This window comes from Hemitrygon akajei, chromosome 5 (assembly GCF_048418815.1).
Source record: "Hemitrygon akajei chromosome 5, sHemAka1.3, whole genome shotgun sequence".
NCBI classification, from domain to species: Eukaryota; Metazoa; Chordata; class Chondrichthyes; order Myliobatiformes; family Dasyatidae; genus Hemitrygon; species Hemitrygon akajei.
In genome coordinates this window covers 175,868,662-175,880,710 of record NC_133128.1, presented here as the reverse complement: position 1 = coordinate 175,880,710, position 12,049 = coordinate 175,868,662, and the positions used below count along the sequence as shown (strand labels likewise).

The 12,049-nt window shown below is 41.3% G+C and overlaps 1 protein-coding gene across 4 annotated transcripts in view; it reads left to right on the top strand.

The window, feature by feature from the left end:
• LOC140728501 (kalirin) overlaps positions 1-12,049 on the top strand; it is a 723,603-nt gene that overhangs the window by 307,315 nt on the left and 404,239 nt on the right. For all 4 annotated transcript variants that reach the window (XM_073047309.1, XM_073047304.1, XM_073047303.1 and 1 more), the window contains exons 6-7: positions 2,289-2,411; positions 3,550-3,741. In XM_073047309.1, coding sequence (XP_072903410.1) covers positions 2,289-2,411; positions 3,550-3,741 — 315 coding nt within the window. The remainder of the gene's footprint in view (positions 1-2,288; positions 2,412-3,549; positions 3,742-12,049) is intronic.

The window sequence follows — 12,049 nt, the reverse complement described above, 5'->3', positions numbered from 1 at the left end:
GACAACTGACAGCAGTGAACTATAAATTATGCAATAACAATGATGTCATTACAATGTCACTTATAACCAGCCAATGCACTGAATATTCAGGAAATGAAATTGGTTGACCAGTACAGACCAGAAGTCCATTGTACTTCTGATCATTATCCATTCCCATGCTTATTTGGTCATTGTAATAAAATATTTAGGCTACTAACTTATACATTGGGGGCTAATTTCTGTTTAAAATTCAGATAGTGATCAGAAAGTATATTGATAGATTATTTCAAGATCTTTGAGGCACTCTGTAAATGTTGCAGATGGAGGTTCCCAATGTGTTATCTCATTAATGAAAGTGAGTACATCAGTTTATAAATTGCACATCGAACTACAAATACAAACACCTCTGCAGATTAATGAACCAATATGCCTGAAGTTGCATTAAATCCCTTTTTATTAATACATTTTATGCAAGATGGCATGAACATCAGTTTCTCCTACTTCTGCTAACTTTTCTCCCCTTCCCTTCCATCTTCGTCCACTCTCCACTCCAGCTCCCTTCTTACCTCTTGTCTTCTCCTCCCCTGCCTATCACCACTCCTTGGTGCCCTCCTCTTTCCCTTTCTCCCATTGCCCATTCTCCTATCAGGTTCATTATTCTCATGCCCTTTACCTTTCACCTCCCAGCTTCTCACTTCATCCTCCCCCCACCCACTGGGCTTCACCTATCACCTTCTAGCTTGTACTCCTCCCCCACCCCCTTCTTATTCTGGCTTCTCCCCCCCCCCCCCCCTTGCTTTCCAGACCTGATGAAGGATCTCAGGCCAAAACTTCAACTCTTTTTCCTTTCATGGATGCTCCCTCATCTCCAGAGTATCCTCCAGAATTTTGTGTGTGTCACTCTGGATTTCCAGCATCTGCAAAATCTCTTTTTTCATGACTCCCCTGTGGAAGGGTGTTTGTGTGTGATGGCTTGCTAGAAACAGGATGTCATGGTTTTTCGCAACACAAAAAAAAAATTCTAGGGCAGTTTCAGGCAGCATCTGTGGAGGATAATAGTTAACAGTTTGGGCCGCGACCCTTCATCAGGACTGGAAAAAAGGGGGCAGAAGCCAGAATAAGGTGGGGGGAGGGGAGTCATTTATTGTACCCCCTCATCTCATATTCTTATCTCACCTCACCTTTACACAACATACCCCCATCTGCCCCCTTCATTTCCAGTCCTGATGAAGGGTCTCAGCCCAAAACATCAACTGTTTACTCTTTTCCATAGATGCTGCCTGGCCTGCTGAGTTCCTCCAGCATTTTGTGTGTTGGATTTCCAATCTTAGATTTCTAGCATCTGCAAATTTTCTCTCACTTTGTTTTAGCTGCTAGTTTTTTCCTTATTGAGTTGGGCCAAGTGTGGTATATTCATGGTTTAGTTCTAAAGTCTTTGAAATAGTATTTATAATTATATTCCCTTTCCCTTGATAACAGATTGAATCAAGAGAAAAATAACATAACTATTTTTAAACATCTGTCTGAATGCAAGTAAATACAGCAATTTCTCACATTCATATGATACCGTGGGACACCACACCAGCACGGTAGCATAGTGGTAAATACAACGCTATTACAGCTTGAGGCATCAGAGTTCAGAGTTCAATTCCAGCGCCACCTGTAAGGAGTTTGTACATTCTCCCCATGACCATGTGGGTTTCCTGTGGGTACTCTTGTTTCCTCTCACAGTACAAAGACAGATCAGTTTGTAGGTTAATTGGTCACTCTAAGTTGTCCCGTGATTAGGCTAGGGTTGGTTTGTCGGGCAACGTGGTTCATTGGGCCATAAGGGCCTGTTCTGCTCTATACCTCTAAATAAAAAATAAAAGATAAAATAAATACAGTTTGTCATGAAAATCAAAGTTCAAAGTAAATTTATTATCAAAGTACATATATGTCACCACATACAACCCTGAGATTCATTTTCTTGCGAGCATACTCAATAAATCCATAACAGAATAATAACCATTTGAAAGACCGCACCAACTTGGGCATTCAACCAGTGTGCAAAGGACAACAAACTGTCCAAGTACAAAAAGAAAATCTGAGTTATATGAGAGTACACGGCAGTAGATATTGTCCATTTGTATTTCTGCATTATTCCATAAGCTTTTCTTAACTTCCTCCATTTGCACTCCCTACAGAACGTAGATACCTTGCCTGATATTTACCTTTAATTACATTCTGGTTATGTAATGGCTGGTTGTAAAGATCTTGAAACCAAATTACACCACAAATCCTGCTCTAACCAATTCTCTTGTATTTAGATGTTTGACTGGATTAGCCACAACAAGCAATTATTCCTCCAGAGTCACACAGAGATTGGAGTGAGTTACCAGCATACCGTGGATCTACAGACTCAGCATAACCATTTTGCTATGAACTCAATGGTAAGTTTTTAACAGAAGCTATAGAAAAAGATTTGACTTTTAGATAACTGTTAGAATCAGTTTGTGATCGAATAACAGAATATTAGCTTTTATATGTAGCCAACTTGGCAATAATAGTCCAGAAATATTAATAACCTCTTTTACTTAAGAAAATATTGCATAATGTTGTCATATGCCAGAACTGTTGAAGAAAAATTAAGTTCAAACACCTTTTTTACACTCTGGTTCAAAGAAACATCTCATTTTTATATCCATTTTCATCCCAGTCCCATTCTGATATGTCTATCCATGTCCCATTCCCGTTCCCATATGTCTATCCATGGCCTCCTCCACTGTCAAGATGAAGCCACACTCAGGTTGGAGGGACAACACCTTATATACCGGCTGGGTAGCCTCCAACCTGTTGGCATGAACATTGACTTCTCTAACTTCTGTTAATGCCCCTCCTCCCCTTCTTACGCCATCCCTGATATATTTAGCTTTCTCCCCCTCCCCTTTTTTTTCTCTCTCTCTCTCTGCCCATCACTCTGCCTGTTCTCCATCTTCCTCTGGAGTTCCCCCCCCCCTTTCTTTCTCCCTAGGCCTCCCGTCCCATGATCCTTTCCCTTCTCCCGCTCTGTATCCCATTGGCCAATCACTTTCCAGCTCCTAGCTTTACCCCACCCCTCCGGTCTTCTCCTATCATTTCACATTTCCCCCCTCCCCCTCCTACTTTCAAATCTCTTAGTATCTTTCCTTTCAGTTAGTCCTGACAAAGGGTCTCAGCCCGAAACATCGACAGTGCTTCTCCCTATAGATGCTGCCTGGCCTGCTGTGTTCCACCAGCATTTTGTGTGTGTGTTGCTTGAATTTCCAGCATCTGCAGATTTCCTCGTGAATATTTTAAATATTTTTAGTTCTTTTTAATTATTTAATTTGGCGGTACTATTGATTTCTTATTAACACATCACTTTTGTACAACATAGGTATAGGAAAAGTATTCTTTTGGGATTACCATTTTATAGAGAAGAGAAGATTACTGTGTGAACCTGAACATTTTTACATATGTTAGTTTGCTAATGTTTCATTCTTGATGAGTGAAGCTGATGACAGCATGTGTTTGGTTGTTTTGTAACTGACAATATTCTCTCTTTTCCAGAACGCGTATGTCAACATCAATAGAATCATGTCTGTTGCATCCAGGCTTTCTGAGGCTGGCCATTATGCATCTCAGCAGATCAAGCAGATATCTGCTCAACTCGATCAAGAATGGAAGAGTTTTGCAGCTGCTCTGGATGAGCGTAGCACAATCTTGGCAATGTCTGCTGTATTTCACCAGAAAGCTGAACAGGTGAGTTCAGGTGAAAAAGAAATTTTCCTTAAACTCTGCAGAATTGGTGCTGAATATTTATTTCAGCAAAGTATCCTCTGAAATGATCTCTGTTATCTCATCCTGTCTTACAGACCAGGGTTAATGTATCACTGGCATTTTCTTTCACTTTTATGTTAATCTATCCCTAATTCTGCTTTTAGTTTAATGGTGTGCTTCTTACCTGTGGCAAATACTCTAGAAAGTGATTTTGAAAGTAAGAAACCTGTCTTACAGAATTCTAACAAATAACATCTTTCCAAGTAATGCACTGCACTTCAAGATCTCTTATTGAATAATTGGCTGGATGTCAGTGACAAATGGTCTTCCATAGGAATCCACACTGAGACCTTTGATGTTTGCGATATATAATCTGTTTACGTGGATGAAAAAAATAGATGGGTGGGTCCGTAAGTTCACAGATGATGCAAAGATTGGTGGTGGCGTGAACAGTGCAGGAGATTGCTAGAGGACACTGTGGGATATAGATCAATTGCAGATATGGGCAGAGGAATGGCAGATAGAATCTAATCCAGTCAAATGTGAGCAGTTGCTCTTTGGGAGATCAGATGCAAAGAACCCTTTTGTGTTAATGGACAGAATGATTTGGGGGTCCAAGTCCATCGCTTCCTGAAGTGGTGGAAAGGTTGATAGGGTGATAAAAAAATCTATATGGCATGCTTGACTTTATTAATAGAGGAAGTGAGTTTAAAAGTCAGGAGGTTATTTTGCAGCTTTATAAAACTCTAGTTAGGCTGCATCTGGAGTATTGCATTTCCATCTGGTGGCACATTTATAGGAAGGATGTGGAGTCTTTGGAAAAGATGCACAAGAGGTTTACCAGGATGCTGCCTGGATTAGAGGGCATGTGCCACAAGGAGATTTAGCCAAACTTGGGTTGTCTCCTCTGGAATTATGGAGGTGGCGGAGAGTGTGATAGAGGTTTATATGTGTATGAGAAACATACAAAGAGCAGACAGCTGCTATGTTTTTCCCAGGGTTGAAATGTTCACTGTCAGAGCGAGTCCATTTAAGGTAAGAGTGGGTAAGTTCAAATGAGATGTCAGGACAGGTGTTTTACACAGAATCAGAATCAGGTTTAATTTCACTGGCGTATGTCGTGAAGTTTGTTAACTTTGCACAGCAGTACAATGCAATGCTGTGAGTTGCAGTAAGTATATATTTATATCAAATAGTTTGATTAAATAAGTAGTGCAAAAAAAAAGAAATAAAAAGGGAGTGAGGTAATGTTCATGGGTTCAATGTCCATTCAGAAATTGAGTGGCTAAAGGGAAGAAGCTATTCCTGAATCATTGTGCCCTCAGGTTTTTGTATCTCCTTCCAATGGTAACAATGAGAATAAGGCATGCCCTGGGTGATGGAAGCCCTTAATGATGGATGCACAGAGAGTCGTGGGGCCTAGAAAGTGCTGTCAGAGTCGTGCTGCATGCAAATATGACAGAGACTTTCAAGAAGCTGTTAGATAAGCACATGGGTGCACAGTGGAGTGACATAGGCATTGCGAGTAAGGCAGGAGGGATTATTTAGTTAGGCATTTAATTATTAGCTTAATTACAACACCGTAGGCCTGTGGTGTACTGTTCTATGTTCTAATTGAACTGGAAAATTGTTTCAATTTATTAAAAGAGCAAGGTATTTTTCCCCTTTTCTATTTTCTATTTGAAACAGGAAGTATTTTTAAGCACATGGACATTAAAAATAGAATAGAACCATCCCCACAAGAATTACCACGGAATAAAGAGTTGTAATTTTGCATGTCTCTGTATCATTGTCAAGTTCTAATTAGCCAGTCGCCTCACAGTTGGGAATGTTTTAAGTGGTGAACATGTTACGTACATCATTTAATCACAACATTGAAATGAAAATTAATGGGGCATTTGGAGGTTAATACAGAAAGATGAATCTCAGGGTGGTATACTGCATATATAACATTGACAATAAACATGTAACAATTACAGCACGGAAACAGGCCATCTCAGCCCTTCTAGTCCATGCCGAATGCTTATTCTCACCTAGTCCCACTGACCTGCACTCAGCCCATAACCCTCCATTCCTTTCCTGTCCATATACCTATCCAATTTTACTTTAAATGACAATATCGAACCTACCTCTACCACTTCTACTGGAAGCTCGTTCCACACAGCTACCACTCTCTGAGTAAAGAAGTTCCCCCTTGTGTAACACCTAAAATTTTGTCCCCTAACTCTCAACTCATGCCCTCTTGTTTGAATCTCCCCTACTCTCAATGGAAAAAGCCTATCCACATCAACTCTATCTATCCGCATCATAATTTTAAATACCTCTATCAAGTTCCCCCCTAACCTTCTAGGCTCCAAAGAATAAAGGCCTAACTTGTTCAACATTTCTCTGTAACTTAGGTGCTGAAACCCAGGTAACATTCTAGTAAATCTTCTCTGTACTCTCTCTATTTTGTTGACATCTTTCCTATAATTCGGTGACCAGAACTGTACACAATACTCCAAATTTGGTCATACCAATGCCTTGAACAATTTTAACATTACATCCCAACTCCTATACTCAATGCTCTGATTTATAAAGGCCAGCATACCAAAAGCTTTCTTCACCACATGAGATTCCACCTTCAGGGAACTATGCACCATTATTCCTAGATCACTCTGTTCTACTGCATTCTTCAATCCCCTACCATTTACCATGTATGTCCTATTTTGATTATTCCGACCAAAACGTAGCACCTCACAATTATAAGCATTAAAATCAATCTGCCATCTTTCAGCCCACTCTTCTAACTGGCCTAAATCTCTCTGCAAGCTTTGAAAACCTACTTCATTATCCACAACGCCACCAATCTTAGTATTATCTGCATACTTACTAATCCAATTTACCACTCCATCATCCAGATCATTAATGTATATGACAAACAACATTGGACCCAGTACAGATCCCTGAGGCACACCACTAGTCACCGGCCTCCAACCTGACAAACAGTTATCCACCACTACTCTCTGGCATCTCCCATCCATCCACTGTTGAATCCATTTTACTACTTCAATATTAATACCTAACGATTGAACCTTCCTAACTAACCTTCCATGCGGAACCTTGTCAAAGGCCTTACTGAAGTCCATATAGACAACATCCACTGCTTTACCCTCGTCAACTTTCCTAGTAACCTCTTTTAAAAATTCAATAAGATTCGTCAAACATGACCTTCCATGCACAAATCCATGTTGACTGTTCCTAATCAGACCCTGTCTATCCAGATAATTATATATACCATCTCTAAGAATACTTTCCATTAGTTTACCCACCACTGACGTCAAACTTACAGGCCTATAATTGCTAGGTTTACTCTTAGAACCCTTTTTAAACAATGGAACAACATGAGCAATACGCCAATCCTCTGGCACCATCCCTGTTTCTAATAACATTTGAAATATTTCTGTGAGAGCCCCTGCTATTTCTACACTAACCTCCTTCAAGGTCCTAGGGAATATCCTGTCAGGATCCGGAGACTTATCCACTTTTATATTCCTTAAAAGCGCCAGTACTTCCTCTTCTTTAATCATTATAGTTGCCATAACTTCCCTACTTGTTTCCCTTACCTTACACAATTCAATATCCTTCTCCTGAGTGAATACCGAAGAAAAGAAATTGTTCAAAATCTCCCCCATCTCTTTCAACTCCACACATAGCTGTCCACTCTGATTCTCTAAAGGACCAATTTTATCCCTCACTCTCCTTTTGCTATTAATATAACTGTAGAAACCCTTTGGATTTATTTTCACCTTACTTGCAAAAGCAACCTCATATCTTCTTTTAGCTTTTCTAATTTCTTTCTTAAGATTCTTTTTACATTCTTTATTTTCCTTGAGCACCTCATTTACTCCATGCTGCCTATATTTATTGTAGATACCTCTCTTTATCTGAGCAAAGTTTCCAATATCCCTTGAAAACCATGGCTCTCTCAAACTTTTAACTTTTCCTTTCAATCTAACAGGAACATAAAGATTCTGTACCCTCAAAATTGCACCTTTAAATTACCTCCTTTTCTCTATTACATCCTTCCCATAAAACAAATTGTCCAAATCCTAAATCCTTTCGCATCTCCTCAAAGTTAGCCTTTCTCCAATCAAAAATCTCAACCCTGAGTCCAGTCCTATCCTTCTCCATAATTATATTGAAACTAATGGCATTGTGATCACTGGACCCAAAGTGCTCCCCAACACATACCTCTGTCACCTGATCTATCTCATTCCCTAACAGGAAATCCAACACTGCCCCATCTCTAGTCAGTACCTCCATGTATTGCTGCAAAAAGCTATCCTGCACACATTTTACAAACTCCAAACTATCCATCCCTTTTACAGTATGGGCTTCCCAGTCTATGTGTGGAAAGTTAAAATCTCCCACAATCACAACCCTATGCTTACAACAAATATCTGCTATCTCCTTGCAAATTTGCTCCTCCAATTCTCGCTCCCCATTAGGTGATCTATAATACACCCCTATAAGTGTTACTACACCTTTCCCACTCCTCACTTCCACCCAAGTAGTCTCCCTAGATGAGCCCTCTAATCTATCCTGCCAGAGCACCGCTGTATTATTTTCTCTGACAAGCAACGCAACACCTCCCCCTCTCGTCCCTCCGATTCTATCACACCTGAAGCAACAAAATCCAGGAATATTTAGTTGCCAATCACACCCCTCCTGCAGCCATGTTTCACTAATAGCTACAACATCATATTTCCAGCTATCAATCCATGCTCTAAGCTCATCCACCTTTCTTACAATGATCTTAGCATTAAAATAAATGCATTTAAGAAATTCTCCACCTCTTACTCTCTGTTTATCACTAACAGTGCAAACAACTTTATTATCTTCTTTTTCTTCCTTCTCCCATACATCTGTTCCTGCATTCTGGTTCCCCTTCCCCCTTATTTCTAGTTTAAATCCACTGAAGCCTCTCTAGCAAATCTACCTGCAAGAATATTTGTCCCCCTCCAGTTCAGATGTAAACCGTCCTGCCGGAACAGGTCCCACCTTCCCTGGAAAACTGCCCAATTATCTTTAAATCTGAAGCCCTCCCTGCTGCACCATGTCTTCAGCCACATGTTGATCTGCACTATCTTACTATTTCTAAACCCGCCTGCACGTGGCACTGGTAGCAATCCTGAGATTGCTATCCTGGAGGTCCTGTCTTTTAACTTGGCGCCTGACTTCCTAAACTCACCTTTCAGGACCTCCTCACTCTTCCTACCCACGTCATTGGTCCCTACATGGACCACGACATCCGGTTGCTCACCCTCCCTCTTGAGAATACTGAGAACTCTATCCGAGATATCATGGACCCTGGCACCAGGGAGGCAATAGACCATCCGGGATTCTCGATGTCTTCCACAGAACCTCTTATCTGTCCCCCTAACTGTCAAATCCCCTATCACTACTGCTCTCCTCCTTTCCCTCCTTCCCTTCTCAAGTCCAGTCTCGGCGCCAGAGACGCAACCACTGCAACTTGTCCCTGGTAGGTTGTCCCCATCAAGAGTCTCCAAAATGATATACTTATTATTGGTGGGAACAGCCACAGGGGTGCTCTGTTCATTCTGTCTATTCCCCTTCCCTCTCCTGACAGTCACCCAGCTACCTGTCTCCTGACTTTTAGGGGTGACTATCTCCCTGTAACTCCTGTCTATTTCTGCCTCTGCCTCCGGAATGATCTGAAGTTCATCCAGCTCCAGCTCCAGTTCCCTAACATGGTTTGTCAGGAGCTGCAGCTGGATGCACCTTTGCAGGTGTAGTCAACAGGGACAATTGTGTTCGCCCTGACTTCCCACACACTGCAAACGGAGCACTTAACTGCCCTAACTGCTGCCCCCATTATCTACTCCTTAGGTAATTAAATTAATTAAAGGAACTTACCCGGCCTTACCTCACTTGGAGTGAAGCTCATCCTCAGCCTCTGCTCGCCGAAGCCTCTCGAGTCAAAGCCTTCCTACTCTGTCTTCCTCTACTACATCGCCCACTCCGTTAACCTGCTTGCTTTTTAAATTCTCCCGCTGCCTCATGGGCCGACTTTCATGCACTTGCACAGTCGTGCCCCGTTCAAACCTCGCCTCTGCCTGTTCTCGCTGAAGCCTGTTGAGCCAAAGCCATCCCACTCTGCCTCAGTCCACTCCAACAATGGCCACTACTATGACGGCCGCTGTATATGATGGTCTTTTTTTAAACCTTTGGTGCACTACATCACGCGCCTGCTCAGTCTAGTCTCTTTTCCCTGAACAGTTAAAAAAATGGCTTTTTTTGTACTAATAAATGTACTTTGAATCTTTAGTTGATAGCATATCTAATGTGCAACTGAGGGAGGTTTGTTTAAAATATGGGAATAATATAGGACTCAGTGGCCACTTTATTAGGTACACCTGTATGCCTGCTCGTTAATGCAAATACCTAATCAGCCAATCATGTGACAGCCACTCAGTGCATAATAGGATGCAGACATTGTCAAGAGGTTCAGTTGTTGTTCAGACCAATCATTAAAATGGAGAAGAAGTGTGATCTAGGTGACTTCGACCATGGAATGATTATTGGTGCCAGATGGGGTGGTTTGAGTATCTTAGAAATTGTTATCAAAGGTGATGATCTCATGTCGTTGGTACCAATGTGGTCCATGGCATCTGGCTGCTCGGCCACCCATGTTATAGATTCGGTCCGACATGTCCCTGACCCTATTGCCTGGGAGGCAACATGCCATCTGGTAATTTTGTTTCTGTCCACAGAACCACACGACTGATCTCATAAGTAATGAATCCCCTATCACTACTGCTCGCTTCAACCCCCTCTCCTTCTGCATCACAGAATCAGACTCAGTGCCATAGACCTGACTGTCGTTGTTTTTCTCTGCTGTCATCCGCCCCTGCCCCAGCAATATCATACAATGTTCTATTTATTGAGGGGTACAGCCACAGGGATACCCTGCACTGGCTGCCTATCCCCTTTACTTCTCCTGACAATCATCCATTTAACTGTGTCCTACAATTATAATGTAACTTCTTAACTGTATCTCATGTCAGTCAACTCCTCAGCCTACTGTATGATCCAGAGTTCACCTAAATGCAGCTGCAGTTCCCTAACGCAGTCTGTTAGAAACTGCAGCTGGATGCACTTGTTGCAGTTGTAAACATCAGGGATACTGGAGGTCTCCCTGTCTTCCCACATCTTGCAAGAAGTGCTCTCCACTGTTCTGATTGTCATTCCCACAACTTTAACCGTGCTTTAGAAAAGAAAGGCTCCTACCAGAAATCTTAGCCTCCTCCTCTCCTTACTGATGCCTCTTGAGTCAAAGACTCAGCTCTTTAGGCCACTCTAACACTGGTCCACTCTAACAATGACTGCTCCCACATTGGCTGCTCATCTTAAACCTCACTTCTTTTTATTGGCCCTTGCCAAGTGTGTAGTAACTCAAACGATCACAACCTCTGCAGCGTATCCCAATATGTCCCGCTTGTTTTCTCCTGTAAAAAGAAGAATCAAGATATCTTACTTGTTCTTGGTGAAAATAAACAAGGTATACTGAGATCTTAATGCCTCTCCAAATTTTTTTCATCTACCACTGAATTTAATAATTTTATTATAGGCAGCAGTATATTTGACATTCCAGGTCTAATCTCTGAAATTCTTTCCGAAAAACGTCTCTGCATCTTTATACTTGTCACTTACGTTTTTAGAACTCTTTGACCATGACTTTAGTCACCAATCCCAGTATCATCTTATGCAGATCAGCGGATAATTTCTCTAACAAAGCTGCTATGAAAGACATTCAAAACTCTTTAATAAAGTAATTCATTGTTACCTTCAATTTAACCTCCAAGCACTCAGTAACTGTTTTGCAGTGGTCCTGGTCCTTTGGTAAGAAAACATAATTATTTTGGAGTCCTTGTAAAGTGTGGGAAATTACCTCATTATTTTGTAGAAGTTCCCTGTAATAAAGTGCCATCACGTTTTTGTAAATCAGTGGTGTAGTGACATCTGCAGCAGACTTCGAGGTGAGTGGTCACCTGTTCAAATCTGACCGGCTCCTTGCAAGCTTTCCATCCACGCTAGGTTGAGCATCGAGCTAGGAACTTGGCCTCATAAAACACAGACATAATTATGCTAAAGGAAGAGCAAGGTGCTGCCTGATGAAAAGAACAATAATTTTTTTGTAAGCTATATTAAGTACTCTTTCACCTACAGATGTTTCCCTTATTGTAAATGATAACCTTGCATTCAAAAGTGTGCTTAAATTTTTTTT